Here is a 16,190-nt window from a genome sequence, read left to right on the forward strand (position 1 = left end):
TTCTTACAGCTGCTTCTACAACTCCAGCTACCAGCACCACTTGTACAGCCACGGTTCCTCCTCAGCCCCAGTACAGTTATCATGACATCAATGTCTATTCATTAGGAGGGTTGGCTCCACATATTACCTTAAATCCAACGGTAAGTGCTGATTTGGTTTGTGAAGTGTTCCTAGCACTGACATTGCCACAGATCTTAGCTTAGTGAGTTTGGCATTTTAGAATTTGAAGCTGTTTCTTGGAGAATCACTTCTCAAAAGTAACCGGGAGGGTGAGTGCTAACAAATAGCTAGAGGGAGAATTTGGGGAGTTAGTAGTGATTATATTAGCTAACAGGCTCTCAAATGGTCTTGCTCTGTAGCATGTGCATTAATATATACATTAATTCAGGCAGTAGGTGTCAGCTGGGACAGGTGCCAGGGCTTCCTTCCTCCTTCTGACCAGTCACTGACTTAGCTCTTAATTCAGTCTTTGCTCTGTGATCAGCTGTAGCTTTGGAAGAAAACCTGTCCCGTGTTTCAGAATGATCAAACAGACGCTGGAATAGCTGCATAGAAACACTGTGAGGGCATACTTTAAAAATGTTTGGAAAATGTGAATGCCTAGAGTAGATTGAGCCAATAGTAAGCCAGAATACTAACATAACTTTCCTAATGCTCCTCCAGATCCCACTGTTTCAGGCCCACCCCCAGCTGAAGCAGTGCGTGCGGCAGGCTATAGAGCGAGCGGTGCAGGAGCTCGTCCATCCCGTGGTCGATCGGTCCATTAAGATTGCCATGACTACTTGTGAGCAGATAGTCAGAAAGGACTTTGCACTGGATTCTGAGGAGTCACGAATGCGTGTGGCTGCACACCATATGATGAGGAACCTGACTGCTGGGATGGCCATGATCACCTGCAGGGAACCTTTGCTCATGAGCATAGCTACCAACTTGAAGAACAGTTTTGCTACTGCGCTGAGGGTAAGAGTTGCATCATCAGAAACTTCCTTCCAACTTCACAGATATCCAGCATTAGCAACTCTGTTCTCTACACAGAGAGAGTTCTCTATTAATACTGCACAGGCTACACAGCTTATCTGGCGTGGAGATGAACTGTGCTGGAATAACAGTTCACATCGCATAGTCTTAAGCCTGTAAGGTGGATGTGGCTACATTGCACTCAAGCTTCCTGAGCTGTTTGTCCCTGTGTGCTATCAAGTTTGATCACATCACGGAAGCTTTGGAGTGCTTATCTTTCTGTGGCTTTTCAGGTAGATAAGCAAGGGAGGACAGGATTGAATTGGTTCTGGGATTTTCTGGTGATAGATTATCATGGTATGCATGTAAGCTTTGGGCGGATTTCTTTCAGTCCTGCTGTTAGCAGATAAGTAGTTAAGACTTCTGAACAGCTTTTCCACTCGCTGGCTTCTTCAGAGGATATTTTAAAATATTTTTTCTAACAAGCAAAGTCTGAGCTGAAGTCCTAGTTTTGCTCTCTTGGTTAAATGTAATACAGTTCAGGAACTGCTAGCCAGAACAGTAGCTGTACCCCAAAGACTTGCTCTGCATGCCATTGGTGTCGCAACAGGCACAGATCTTGGAAAGACTAAGACATTTTATTACCTTGAAGAGTAGCAAAGTTGAAGGGCTACCTACCTCTTAAGGGTGTGTTGCTATTGCCCATCTGGTAGGGAGTGGCACTGTGAAGGCCCTTTTGCAATGCAGTTGCTCTCTGCTCGAGGGGGCAGACTGTAAAGGTCTGAAGGGAGTAAAAAGTGTTAGTAAGGCTCCCAAGCCCATGGACTTGTGATGTAACTTACATGCCTCAAGCCATGTTGACCCTCTGTTCAGAGCTTCAAGTAACCTGATTGCCGAGATCAGAAGCTGGTTGCTTTCTCTGCAGTAGCAAGTCTGGGCTTACAGATGGTGTAGCAGAAACGTACGAGTCCTGTACCATCAATCTTAAATACAAGTTAAGGATGGGAGTTAACTGCTTTGTTAACATGGGAACTTACCCTGTGAGTGCTGTTAGCACCTTTTGCTTATTATTCCTTAGAGCTTGGGTGTCAAGGTAGTAACCATAAAAAAGCAAAGAAACAAAAACCCTAAACCTCTTGAGAGAGAGAGACTGTGCTGTTGCTGTGACTCATTGGACATGATTGCAGTTTAGACAGGGAAGCAACGAAGGAATGCTTGTTATCTCTTGGGTGGCATGGGATGGCAGATGTGAGGCAGGGTGAATGTAAGCCAGTGGTGTTACAGCTGTTAGTATTTGCCGGGTTCCTACGTGTGTAGGAAAAAGTAATTCATGCTTTATGGAAGACTTAGTGCTAAAGTATTCTGTATTTGCAAAATGTCATGAATTTATTGATATAGGCTCAATTGTAATCCAGGGAAGCTTTTTGATAGCATAATTGCACAGAATTTTTTGCTGCAGGAGAAGATGCTGCACAAGATGTTTCAAAAATTTGGTTAACTAATGAAGTGGGTTAAGAAGGCAAGAGTTTTTGTCTGAAAGAAGCAGTATAATTTTCAGAGAACATTGAAGAAGCGAGGAGATTGGACTGTTTGCATTTGTGTATTCCAGTGGAATAGGCTGCTTTACACCCTGGCACATAAGTCCCTCTGTTTGATTTTTCTCTTAAAGCAGACTCTCAAGGGAAGGGGGGAAAAAATGCATGAGAAAGGGAGCCCACTGCAGAAATACTTAGCACCTCAGCTTTGCATTGAGTGAGGCACTCATTTCTGATTGCAGCCTAGGTGTTGGAAAAACCCTCGAGCCATAACAGATGGGTTTCTTTTCCTTCATTAGCATCTGTTGTGAGTTCACTTGTGCTCTAGAGATAAGCTGGGGGGGAAGGAGGAAACCTCCTGCTGTTCTGTTCCTAGCTGAAAGTCTTTACTGTGGTCTTGCTTATGTTTTATTCAAAGCTATGCAAAAAGTAAATTTATTACTGTGTATTCCGTGCAAAGACAGCACATTCCTAAGAAGGCTCCTTTATTATTTCTGGTGTTGAGTACAGCAGTGCACATGTTAAGAGTGGCTATATTGAAGGAAAATGCCTTCACTGATTGTCCTGGTTTTAAATAGGCAGCCTCCCCACAACAGAGGGACATGATGGAGCAAGCAGCTGCCCAACTGGCACAGGATAACTGTGAGCTGGCATGCTGCTTTATCCAGAAGACAGCTGTGGAAAAAGCAGGCCCTGAAATGGACAAGAGGCTGGCGACTGTAAGTATGGGACTGCTGCCTTCTCAAAGGTTTGTATTCTCGTATACATCCAGACTCAGCATCTAAAATGCAGTGCATTTGGCTCTCTTCACCAGGAATTTGAGCTCAGAAAACATGCTAGACAAGAGGGTCGTCGGTACTGTGATCCTGTTGTGTTAACTTACCAAGCTGAACGGATGCCAGAACAGATCAGGTTAAAGGTGAGGATACGAAGTGAGCTATTTTCTGATACTGTGCTTCCTCTTCTGATAATGAAGAGAGAACCACTAAGCAGTTCTGCATGTTGTTAGTCATGTCTAACATTGAAGCTGTTATTAGCTTGATTGGCAATGGAAGCACACTAATACATTGTTCAGAATGTACTCATACCATTTTCTTCAATTGCTTGAGGAAGTTCTTTCTCTTTTTCTCCTCTGCTCTTCCTTTTGCTAAAAGAAAAGGCTGTTGTGTTGTTTCCCATTCATCCCTTTAAAAGGCATTCTCTTGTGCCTCTGAGAAGCACAGGGCCAATGTTCAATTCTTTGTATTTCTGGGAGTAAGTTGCTGTGATCCAGCAAAATTCTTGTGTTAGGAGGTCTGGCAGGAGGGTATTGCCTCAGCACAGAGCAGCAGAATCTTACTTCTCAATATTAGGTTACTATTTATACAAGTGAGTGAGCAGCTACCTGTGTACAGACTGCCCTCATTCCTTCCTGCCGTGGTGCTTAGTGAAGATGTTAAATGTGTTTTCTTCTATATTGCAAAGGTTGGAGGTGTGGACCCAAAACAGCTGGCTGTTTATGAAGAGTTTGCACGTAACGTCCCTGGCTTCTTGCCTACCAATGACTTAACTCAGCCTACAGGATTCTTGGCTCAACCTATGAAGGTAGAGATTTCTAATTGTCTTAAGTAGCCCTTTTGAGTGTTGCAGTGCTTGTGTGTCTTTTGATGGAAAGCTAGTAAGAATCAGACATTTGTATTGCTTGGGAATACTGATTGAAAGGTTTGTTCATCTTAAATTGTCTTAAAGTCCAACTGATGGCAACATAAAGCTATTCTTAAAAGCAGTGTGAGGCTTTTGAAGAATAGATTGGAACCAGATGTACAAGTTAGGATTACTACATGTAGTTTTAATAGCAATGAAAAGGTTACTTTTGGGGAAGGTTGTGTATAGCAAGCACTCATTTTGAGATAATTAACAGGTTCTTGAGTGCATTCTTGATCTTAAGGACTACTAAAATTGTTTGCTTGTTATTTCTAAAGCATAATGTGATCATGTTTGTGTGTTTGAAATGCATTTAAATTAATGAAAGTACTGTAGAGGACTATGTTCTGGGTGCTATGAGTTCTGAAGCAGAAGAACCAATCAATATGAATTTCACAGATGTGGTCCTTGTGAAAAATGACTAATTCCCACTTTCTCTTAAGCAGCAAGCTTGGGCCACCGATGATGTAGCACAAATCTATGACAAATGCATGACAGAACTGGAGCAGCACCTACAGTCCATTCCCCATACTCTGGCCATGAATCCTCAAGCTCAAGCATTACGCAGCCTCCTGGAGGCTGTGGTGGTTGCTCGGAACTCCCGTGATGCCATCGCTGCGCTCGGACTGCTGCAGAAGGTGTTAACAATTCTGCCCCAACTGGCCTCAAGTTTATTGCTTGTTAAGCTTGTCAGTTGTCTTGTGGTGACTTCATGTCTTCATGCATCCTGTGGAGCTTGCTCAGTGAATGATGCTGAAGAAATGCTGCCCTTGGAGATTAGTAAATAACGCTGGAAAAGGGCTCTGTTTGCTTGGTGTGGTGCATGCTGTGGCTGGGTTGCTGCAGGAAGAAGTGGGTAGAGAAGTAGAAAGCTGGGAGTGGTTGCTGATTTGAAGATGGTTTGGAGGCTAGTAAGACGTTTGAACTGCCCTTATAAGTGAGTAGCACTGGGCTTTTTGCTGGATTTACAGCAGAACAGATTTGCTTTGTTTTTAGTGGTAATTGATGAATATGTTCTCATCTGCCCATGTGTTCCCCTCTCCTGCTGGACAGGGGAGATAGGAGGCAAAATGACTTGTGCAGTGAGATGACGACGACTTAACAGGGGAAGGAAAAACTGTGTGCATAAACATAGCAAAAATGAAAAACTAAAACTAAATAGAACTGCATCCCATCAGCAGGCAGATGGTGAGCTGCTTCCTGGAAATCAGCCTCAGTGAGCATAACAGCTGCTTGGGAAGACAAACATCTCAGTGACTGCCTTCCCCTAATCATCCTTTCCCTAAGCTTTTAGTGCAGAGCATGATGTCACACAGCATGGAATATTCCTGTGATCACTTTGTGCCAGCTGTGCTGGCCCTGCACCCTCCCAGTCTGTTGTGTACTACCAGCCTTCTCACTGTGGGGGAACAGAATGGGACAGAGAAAACCTTAACACATTGTACACACTGTTCAGCAGCTGCCCAGATATTGTTGTCAACACTGTTTCAGCAGCAAATCTTAAATTTAGCACCATATGGGCTGCTCTGAAGAGAATTAACCCCATTGCAGCCAGACCTAGTGAGCTGTACCAGGTGGGGAGTGTTGTGGTAAGCTCTGTGACATGAACTAGCATCAGTGCCTGTGTAGTAACTTCCATTTCATACAGATTACTACAGACTGATATCAGAGTGCAGCAGCTCCTTGTCTAAAGAATCTGGAAGGTGTTCTCTGTCAGGCTATCTTCCTTCACATGGTTTCCCATGAGGCATGCACAGAATTGCTTTTTAGGAGGCTTTAACTTGTGCAGAAGCTGCAGCAGAAACTGACGATGACTAGACTGGTTATTTGCATGACTGCTGAGTGGTAGCTGCAGCTGACGTGGTTTATGTAAGATTTGGAAGAGGGTTTGTTTTTTTCCTCTGCTAACAGGTTGCATCTATTCTAGGCTGTAGAGGGCTTACTGGATGCCACCAGTGGGGCAGATGCTGACCTCCTGCTTCGCTACCGTGAGTGTCACCTGCTGGTGCTGAAGGCTCTGCAGGACGGCCGTGCGTACGGATCTCCGTGGTGTAACAAGCAGATTACTAGGTCAGTTGTGACACAGCAGGGGTATGATGTAGCCTTTCCCATCTCTTGGGAGTTACTGTGTTATTCTGAATCGCTTGCTTGTTAATACTTTCATTTCCCTCAATTTGGGCACAAAAAAATAATCTTTTTAATGTTAAAAGTAACTAAAGTTTCTGCTAATACAGATTCATCCTAGAATGTGATAGGAATCTGTCATGGATTTAAGCATTGGAGATGCTCTGCTTTTTCCCATTTTGTAGAGACTCTACATACTGTCACAAATGATGTGACATAGTATATGCTTGCAGCAGGAGCACTTGTGCTTCAGCTAGGCAGCTGTGCCACTTTGTGCTCAGAAGAGGAGCTTCTTGTGCTGAATAAAGTGAAGCTCTTGCTGGGTTGTTGTGGCCAGTAGTGCAGGGCAACAAATGCTTGACCCAAAGCAATACCTCCCAGAATGCTCCAGAAGAGACTTCTGAAGCAAGTAATGAGTTGCAGTGGGTTGCAGAGACTTGCACGTATTTGTTAGACTTGATCTGCTTCACTTCAACTGTGTGGTTTAAGTTCACTTGTGAAAAGAAATGTCATTCTTTTAGGTGCCTGATTGAATGTAGAGATGAGTACAAGTACAATGTGGAAGCTGTGGAGCTGCTAATCCGCAATCACCTGGTTAACATGCAGCAGTATGATCTTCACCTGGCACAGGTAAAGAGAACCTGCTTTTTTTGGAAGGGAGAAGTTTCAGTCAGCCATGAGCTGAATGGTTGAACTTCATGATCCTAATGCCTTTTTAATTTTGGCAGTCAATGGAGAACGGCTTGAACTATATGGCTGTGGCATTTGCCATGCAGTTGGTAAAGATCCTCCTTGTGGATGAGAGAAGTGTTGCCCACGTAACAGAGGCAGATCTGTTCCACACCATTGAGACGCTCATGAGGATTAATGCTCATTCCAGAGGGAATGCCCCAGAAGGGTGAGCCTGAAATACCATGCAATATATTATTTCTGTTGTGCCCATTCATGGTTTGAAATGTTTACATAGAGTTGGTGTCTCGATATCAGTAAATCATAGAGCTTTAAACTTCCTCTATGGCTGCAATCCCATGCTGGTTTAAAATGTTTTGTTATTTTTATGTAATTGCTCTGATTTCCTCAAAAGAGGCAGCTGCAGCATGCATGACTTCAAATTGAATATTTGTGCAGCAAAATTGCTGTGTGCTGTGCTCCTAAGAACCACGGTACTGTGAGATACCCCCTCGAATTCCTACTTTCTCAGTTCTAGGCAGTGTTGTCACCCTTGAATTTTTAACTCTTATGTATTAATGTGTTAATCACAAGATATTAATCAGATTATACTAACTCCAGTGCTTCAGCCAGGCTCTTTAGCATTGGCATATCAGAATCTCAGCCCTTTAGGGCTTTCCAAGTCCCCAGAAGTGAAGCTGTTTGTAGTGCATGCAGTGTTTCCCTGCAATACATTGTTTCATGGATTGGTGTAACCTCAGAGCTCACATGATGTCAGTGTTCTTTGCTTTTTGCCTTTGCTCGTAAATGCACCTGCTTTCCAGACTTACTGCTGCTAATGAAGAAGATAAAAAGGTTGTGTGTGTGTGGAATTTGCTTTCTTTTTACTATATTTGGTGGAGCTTCCATTTTGCATGCCTTCTTGGGACTGGGAGAAAGAATTCTCACCCAGCTCTTGCTCTGATCTGTCACATTAGGTTACCCCAGTTGATGGAAGTGGTCCGATCAAACTACGAAGCAATGATTGACCGTGCTCACGGGGGTCCCAATTTCATGATGCATTCTGGAATTTCCCAAGCCTCTGAATATGATGATCCACCAGGTCTGAGGGAGAAGGCAGAATACCTGCTGAGGGAGTGGGTGAACCTCTACCATTCGGCTGCAGCGGGCCGCGACAGTACCAAAGCGTTCTCTGCTTTTGTTGGACAGGTAGAGCTTTTGGAAAGAAAGGTGCTTTTTATTCAACATAAGTAGGGTGTGATGCCCTCCATTTTAAAGCAGTTATAACCAATGTTAGACATCTTCTTTGAAACTTGCAGGGGTATGTTGCAGTTGACTGTCAAAATTCTGCCTTCCTTTTGACGTTTTGTAGAAAGCTCTGCCCTTTGGCTGATGGTGTTCTTCAGATATTCTAGTGCTAAGCTGTCCATTCAGGCCCAGGGTTTTGATACAAGTCCAGTGAGATAAGAAACTCAAGTGAGGTAGCTGTTAGCAGTAGTTCTTGCAGACTCTCTAATGAAACTTGACTAATGTTGCTCCTTGTAAGTAGCAGTAAAACCTCTTGACAGCTTACAGGGTGAATTACCTGTAGAGATGCAGCTGAATTGTTTCAGATCACGTAAACAAGGACATCTTTTCTAACTGGAATCATTAGAGAATAGAAACTCGAAATTTCATTAGCTAAAGTGGAATCTAAATCTAAACAGCCAACCCCTCCAGCAGTTTGCTCTGGGGCATCCTGACAGATGGGATGAGCTGTGCATCTGCCATTCAGATGTGACTAAGAGGAGATGCACTCAGTAAGCCAAAATGTAGGGCTACAACTCCCTGTGCACCTGCAGTCATTATCCTAGTTTTAGGATATTCCTTAAGTATTCCTAGTCGCTGCACAAGTGCAGCTGCAAGGAAGCCCCTGATTTGTTCTGTTGGGTATTATTTTTTCATTCCTGTAATATTAGCACTAAATTTTAGTTTTTGCTGCCAGTTTTAGCAGTTCAAGCTTGGAAATATGCATAAAGACCTTGACTGCTGCAGTGTTTTGTGTTTTTTATTTGCCTTACGTGGCTTGTAGCCCCCTTTGTTACTCTGGTTTCACACTGCAGAACACCTTCTCTAAATGTTTTGTATTAAACTGGCTTCTTTAAAGAGACTTTACCTCTTAGTCCCATCTCCTGTGACCCCATTTTATACCATAACAGTATACTTATACACTGTACTATAATTCAGTGTACTTCTAATACTCAGTGCACTTCTGGCATTCTTCACTGTTTGACCACACTTATTTGCTTACCTCTTAAGTGTTTGATCAGGTATGAAATAGCAATCTAAATACATGGAACTGGAGTATTTGTACCTAATTTTTTTTCCTTTCAGGCATCAGATGTGGTTTTAAAAGAAGTATTTTGTAATAAATGCATTAAACAAAGTTTTGATTTAAATTACCTTAATCTGGTTACTTGGAGAGATGAGGCTTCCTTTGCATTGGGTGTTGGGGTAAGAAGTCTGTGAAGGCAAATATGAATTCTCTTTTATCAAAAAAAAAACTTCTCCAGAAATATTAGAAGTTTTAAGTTTGTGGTTATGCTACTTCTATAGTTTCATTTTTGTGCAGTAGGAGCTCAGATGTAAGATGCTTTTCTGAAAACCTGTAGAGGTTCTCTTAAACTTTTAAGTTTGGCTTTAATACTGTAGGGAACAAAGAGGTCTCTTGATGTGTAAATTATTTAATAGCAGTTCCCTCAGATGGAGGGAAAAACCAAAACCCACACCTAACCACTTTCTGCATGCTGTGTTCCTGTAAGGAGGGCTTGTTATGCACTTGCAGTTTGTACAGGGTATTGCCACAAAGTAGTGATGGTTCCTGAGCTGGTGGCTGAATTCTGCCCCTTCCCACAGCTTGTGCTGCCCTTTGTGGGCTCTTGAAGGCCCAGCAGACCAAACTGCTGCTGCCTTTACTGCCCTTCATGCAAGGCTGAGTGCTGGTAGCAGAACTGCTACTAAGCAGGCTTCTCAACTCTGCTGGTGGTTGAAAGGTTTTTAAGATCAAAGACTATTTGGGAGCAAAAGACCTTGCTGAATTTTGGTGCCACCATCAATTGCATTGAAAACATTCACCTTGAGGAAGAATAGTGGAGGAATAATGCTTGTTAAAACTGTTTCTAATAAGCTGTAGGATGGATTTCTTGTGTTTACAATTCTGAGGGTTTTTCCTTTCCCTGACAGATGCACCAGCAAGGGATCCTGAAAACAGATGACCTGATCACCCGCTTTTTCCGGCTTTGCACTGAAATGTGTGTTGAAATCAGCTATCGTGCTCAGGCTGAGCAACAGCACAACCCTGCTGCCAACCCCACTATGATCCGAGCCAAGTGCTACCACAACCTGGATGCCTTTGTGCGGCTCATTGCACTGCTGGTGAAACACTCTGGAGAAGCAACCAACACTGTGACAAAGATCAACCTCCTGAACAAGGTTGTGAACCATCTTTGTAGTCCTTGCCCTTAAAGTGAATAATGGTGTGTGCTTTGGCTGGCATAGATATGTTGAGCTTAACGTGGGTTACTGCTAAATTATCAGCTGGGGACTTGAAAGCACTGGTCATTGAAGCAAGAAATTGAGTGGAATATCAGGGTCCCAAGTGGCTTTCTCTCAAAGATTTCTATCTGACCTGCAGAGTTATTCTTGCTGTCATCACTGAATGATGTTGCTCTCTTTAGGTTCTTGGTATTGTGGTGGGAGTTCTTCTGCAAGACCATGAGGTTCGGCAGGGTGAGTTTCAGCAGCTTCCTTACCATCGCATTTTCATCATGTTGCTGTTGGAATTAAATGCTCCTGAGCACGTGCTGGAGACCATCAACTTCCAGACACTCACAGCATTCTGGTACGTATGTGATCCCAGTACTTGTCCTTTCCTGCTAGGATCAAGATTTTATTGTATTTTTTTTAATCTTAAAGGCTTATCTGACTGTTCTGTGTGGTGGCTTAACCACATTCAGGATAACTGGTCTTCCTTAGACTGTCCACTTGCTTGTTTTAAGGAAGGTCACTTGTAAAATGAAGCAGAAATACCTTGCTTTTTAGGGCTGTGTATGTATTTGCTCAATGTCATGGAAAGCTGTGCACTTCTAACCTGCTCTAACTTTTCTTTCAGTAACACATTTCACATCCTGAGGCCTACAAAAGCTCCAGGTTTTGTTTATGCCTGGCTGGAACTGATCTCCCATCGGATATTTATTGCAAGAATGCTGGCACATACACCACAGCAGAAGGTGTGGCTGCAGTTCATCTTTTCTGAAATAAAAAGCTCACCCAGAAGGATGCCTGGCGTGATGCTTTCACATCTCCTGAAGTGCACTAGTAGCATGGCTGTCCTGTTTTTGTCTTCTGTATTCACAGTAACCTAACTGCATGGAGGAGAGGCTTGATGTCAATAAGCTATTGAGTATAGGGTGGTTGGAATTTTAACAAACTCATCTTTGCCAAAGTCTAGAAGAGCTGTAGCCTAGACTGAACGCTGTCAGTACAGTGTGTTGAGTGTTCAGGAAAAAGCCATAACTTACAATGCACAGCCAAGCTCCTTGAAATGAGCTGTGCTGCTGTCACTGCAAGAGCTAGCAGTAGGACTAAAGTTGGGATCCAGGTTTATATGAACACCTACCCAATTATGGCTTTGAACTAAAGGTTGCTGCTCTTCATTGTACACTTACCACTTGCTGTTTCTTTTCTTGGCAGGGTTGGCCTATGTATGCCCAGTTACTGATTGATCTTTTCAAGTACTTGGCTCCTTTTCTCAGAAATGTGGAACTCACCAAACCTATGCAAATTCTTTACAAGGTAAGTTGAATAGAGAGGTGATAGGTACTTCCAAACAAAATCTTCTGGAAGTAGAATTGGAGTGGGAAAATATATTCTGGTAGGGAGATAGTGTTTGCTGTTCTGTCAGGGTTTGTTTTTCTAGTTAGATGCATACTGGGTGTGGGACAGAAACAGGCTATCTTCGTAGATTGCTTTCTTTCTGTTAATGAATAATAACCACACAACCTAGAAGGGTGGTTTTGCAAGGGCAGTTTCAGCAATTTGGAACCTCTTGTATTGATATTAAAGCTGCTGTATTTTGTTTTGCAGGGCACTCTGCGTGTGTTGCTGGTCTTGTTGCATGATTTCCCAGAATTTCTTTGTGACTACCATTATGGGTTCTGCGATGTCATCCCACCTAACTGTATTCAGCTAAGGAATTTAATCCTGAGTGCCTTCCCACGGAACATGAGGCTTCCAGACCCTTTCACCCCCAATCTAAAGGTAGGGCTTGATGCAGCTGGAAGCATAAAACTTGCCTCTGTTCTGAATTGGCTTTGCTAGCAACAGATCTTTACCTTACCTGCAGAGCAGATGCAGATTTAACCTGTAAGGATGGATTGTTGAGACTTATTACCTGTAAACTGCATCAATGAGAGCCTGCATGGAAAGCCAGAGGGCTTTTCCAAAGGGAAACTGATGTTGTGGTGTCCCTAGAACTGATCCGTGGTGTTGGAGCAAGGGCATCTTTGTCATTGCACTAATTGCTCACTGACAGATTACTGAAGTAGCCTTTGTGGCTTTGTTTGAAAGTTCAGCTAACAACTGTTAGAATTTTGTTCAGCACGTGTTGAGCTGTACAAACATTTCATGCTCTGCAGGATGCTTGAGGCCTCGAGTGTAATGGTCAGAGAGCTGGCGTGTCTGAGCACTAAATCAGAGTTATTAATGAGAAACAGACACCATCCTGTCTTAATAATGAGATAAATTAGCATTCTGAAGCCAGCCTCTTGCATAATAAGGACAGACTTTGAGAAGGGTTGATCTAATTAGATGCTTGGGTGTACACTGGTCTCCCAGTCATGGAAAGATTGTGGCTGCACGAACTTTCTCTCACTGCTTTGATACTGATCTGCTTTTGTGATCTGTTCCTTTACCAATTGCTTATGGTTTAGCTGACTGGGCTTTCTCTTAACAGGTGGACATGTTGAGTGAAATTAATATTGCTCCACGAATCCTCACCAATTTCACTGGAGTGATGCCACCTCAGTTCAAGAAAGACTTGGATTCCTATCTCAAAACCCGTTCTCCAGTCACTTTTTTGTCTGACTTGCGCAGCAACTTACAAGTGAGTGGTTTCTGAGGATGTTGGATTTAAGAATTATTGTGAGACAAATGATCTTGTTGGCTGAGTCACCTTCCTTCCTAGCAGGAATGATGTTGGTGTGTAGCAAGCATGCATTCCTGGCAGTAGAAAAGCCCCTGAAATTGCACTCCTCCAAATACTTAACTCCCAGGCTAGGGAGAAGAACTAAGTACTTCATCAAGAAGGAACTTAGGTGGAAACAGGAATGTTGGTTGTGTGTTTTGTTTTTTTTAGCAACCCTGAGCTGATCTAATCTAAAAGCAGTTGATTTTATCTACTGAGCTGACAAATACTTTAAGTGAGAAGTAAGGGTATCTAAACCTTGGCCTTTTCAGTTTGCATGCCTCTAGTGCAGTGTTGCAGACCAGAGAGAATATCATCAAGCTGGCTGTGTCAAGCTCACTGTTGTCTCATACCAGATAAAGGAGTTCTGTGGCTTCCATCACCTGATTCCAGCACTGTTTGCCCAGGCCATTGTCTGATATTCAACATTTTGAGTATCAGTTCAAGTTTATTTAGATTCTAAAAAAAGCCTGCAATCAAGTTAAACTTTGACTGCAGGTGAATTCATAGTTGGTAGTTCTTGACATCTGTGGATCTGCATGCTAATGCTCTGGAGGAAGGAGTGCACAGGGAGGGGAGGGCAATTAGCCTAAAGCCCAGTTCTGAGCTGTTAGCCAGCTCTACTCATTGAATGCATCACATGGTAGAGCTTACAGCAGGATTCAGGACTGAAGTCTCTGAGAATTGCTCCAATGTAAGCCTTCACACAACTGCTGGCTATTTCAGGCAGCCCATGGCACAGCTGGTGCATTCAGATTGCCTTTACCTGATCTTTTTTCTTCTTTCAAGTAGGGAGTACAATGGTTGTACATCTTGACTGTCAGCACTTTACTGGTACTATGTAGAATACAGAATGCCTTGGATTGGAAGGGACCTTAAAGCCCATCTAGGTCCGATTCCTGTCATGGCAGGGACATCTCTGTGGTGCCCACAGCCCCATCCAGCCTGGACCTGGGTACCTCCAGGGATGGGGCAACCATTGCATTACGAATGGATAAATGCCAAATTGCATTTGTGGACATTGTTGCCTTCTGTATAAACAAAGAGATCTGGATGCTGTTGTTGTACATGTTGTCCTTTAAATTACTGAAGGAACATAGGACGTTAATGCTTTCTATATCTTTCCTATTAGGTATCAAATGAACCTGGCAACCGCTACAACATCCAGCTGATTAATGCCCTGGTGCTCTACGTAGGCACTCAGGCTATTGCGCACATCCACAACAAAGGCAGCACGCCCTCCATGAGCACCATTACCCACTCAGCACACATGGACATCTTCCAGAATTTGGCAGTGGACCTGGACACCGAAGGTGAGCTGGTTTGTCATGCCTAACTTAAAGGAGATTGAGCTATGAGAAATGCAGATCGTTCCGTGCAGCTGTTAGTGAATTCACAGTGAGTGGTGCTACGTTAAATACAGGAGCAGTATTAAAAGCAGATGCTCAAGGGAATGAGAAATCAGTTTAATGAAGGATTATTATTACTGCCCCACCAGCTAGAGTTGGTGAGGCTTTTGCATATCTTCAGTTTCTTGTACCTGAATGGGGGTGCACTTAAACTTTAATTTTAGGCAATACTACTTGTTTCTTTTTCCCTCTTGCATTTGGAGCAGTGGTCACCATATGTACTCACAACTCTTCTTCTGCAGGTCGGTACCTCTTCTTGAATGCAATTGCCAATCAGCTGCGATACCCCAACAGTCATACCCACTACTTCAGCTGCACCATGCTTTACCTGTTTGCAGAGGCCAACACTGAGGCTATCCAGGAGCAGATCACGAGGTGAGAGGGAATGCATTTAACTTGCCTGCATTCAGCTTCTTGCTTTCATTCCTTTTTTTTTTTTTTCAGACCTTTCTGTTCTAATTGTTTTGTTCTTGGACTGCAGGGTTCTCTTGGAACGACTGATTGTAAATAGGCCTCATCCCTGGGGTCTCCTCATTACTTTCATTGAGCTGATAAAAAACCCAGCATTTAAGTTCTGGAACCATGAATTTGTTCACTGCGCTCCAGAAATTGAGAAGTGAGTATAACTTAGTAACAAAGTCACTAAAGAAATGTATTAGAAGCTGGTGCTGAGTTACACCCTGAGCTGTTGGTGTTTCACAGTAGAAGCACCATTTCCTGCCATAAGAGGAGGGAACACAACCTGAGAGCAGAATGCAAAGTGGTTACTAGAAGTCATAGCAAGCTGCTATGAGAGATGTTGATTTTTTTTTTTTCCTGTCCTCTGTGTGTGGAAGTTTGTTCCACAGCAAAACATTACATTGCAGAGGAGATTCTGGAGATCTTTTTTTTTTAAAAAAAAAAAAAGATAGTAGTGAAGCTGGAAACAGAGCTGCCATCAGTATTGTAGAATCATAGAATGGCCTGGGTTGAAAAGGAGCACAATGCTCATCCAGTTCCAACCCCCTGCTGTGTGCAGGTCACCAACCAGCAGCCCAGGCTGCCCAGAGCCACATCCAGCCTGGCCTTGAATGCCTCCAGGGATGGGACATCCACAGCCTCCTTGGGCAACCTGTTCCAGTGCCTCACCACCCTCTGGCTGAAAAACTTCCTCCTCATATCCAACCTAAACCTCCCCTGTCTCATTTAAAACCATTTCCCCTTGTCCTATCACTATCCACCCTCGTAAAAAAATAAAACACCCTCCTGTTTTATACACTCCCTTCAAATACTGGAAGGCCACAATGAGGTCCAGAGCCTTCTCTTCTCCAAGCTGAACAAGCTCAGTTCCCTCAACCTTTCTTCATAGGAGAGTACAGTGCAGTACAGAGGGCTCAGAGCAGCCTGCTACACAATGCATGTGCTGTTCAAACACTGCTCTTCTGTGTTCTTAGGGGGACTGAGCTGAGCATACTGCGTTTCTGTGATGCAGTAGCACTGCAGACAATCAGAGCCTGGCTCCTTTGCCCACACGTTTGCTAATGCACATGGAACTGGGGAGTGTTTGCTCCTGTGGTGCCATGCATTGTGATGTATTGGGTTCCAAGTGGA

The 16,190-nt window shown here is 43.4% G+C and overlaps 1 protein-coding gene across 6 annotated transcripts in view; it reads left to right on the forward strand.

Annotated features, from left to right (window-relative positions):
* Positions 1 to 16,190, forward strand: part of CNOT1 (CCR4-NOT transcription complex subunit 1) — a 53,574-nt gene that overhangs the window by 36,226 nt on the left and 1,158 nt on the right. For 3 of the 6 annotated variants that reach the window (XM_031615541.2, XM_031615545.2, XM_031615543.2), the window contains exons 30-48: positions 10 to 140; positions 664 to 960; positions 3,071 to 3,211; positions 3,307 to 3,411; positions 3,957 to 4,076; positions 4,619 to 4,813; positions 6,103 to 6,245; positions 6,821 to 6,929; positions 7,028 to 7,197; positions 7,946 to 8,177; positions 10,191 to 10,439; positions 10,685 to 10,848; positions 11,119 to 11,236; positions 11,700 to 11,801; positions 12,093 to 12,266; positions 12,961 to 13,110; positions 14,324 to 14,504; positions 14,843 to 14,975; positions 15,082 to 15,216. In XM_031615541.2, coding sequence (XP_031471401.1) covers positions 10 to 140; positions 664 to 960; positions 3,071 to 3,211; positions 3,307 to 3,411; positions 3,957 to 4,076; positions 4,619 to 4,813; positions 6,103 to 6,245; positions 6,821 to 6,929; positions 7,028 to 7,197; positions 7,946 to 8,177; positions 10,191 to 10,439; positions 10,685 to 10,848; positions 11,119 to 11,236; positions 11,700 to 11,801; positions 12,093 to 12,266; positions 12,961 to 13,110; positions 14,324 to 14,504; positions 14,843 to 14,975; positions 15,082 to 15,216 — 3,049 coding nt within the window. The remainder of the gene's footprint in view (positions 1 to 9; positions 141 to 663; positions 961 to 3,070; positions 3,212 to 3,306; positions 3,412 to 3,956; positions 4,077 to 4,618; positions 4,814 to 6,102; positions 6,246 to 6,820; positions 6,930 to 7,027; positions 7,198 to 7,945; positions 8,178 to 10,190; positions 10,440 to 10,684; positions 10,849 to 11,118; positions 11,237 to 11,699; positions 11,802 to 12,092; positions 12,267 to 12,960; positions 13,111 to 14,323; positions 14,505 to 14,842; positions 14,976 to 15,081; positions 15,217 to 16,190) is intronic. The other 3 variants (XM_031615542.2, XM_031615546.2, XM_031615544.2) reach the window with 1 other exon arrangement.

The sequence above is a fragment of the Phasianus colchicus genome, chromosome 13, assembly GCF_987193195.1.
Source record: "Phasianus colchicus chromosome 13, bPhaCol1.hap1.1, whole genome shotgun sequence".
Classification (NCBI taxonomy): Eukaryota; Metazoa; Chordata; class Aves; order Galliformes; family Phasianidae; genus Phasianus; species Phasianus colchicus.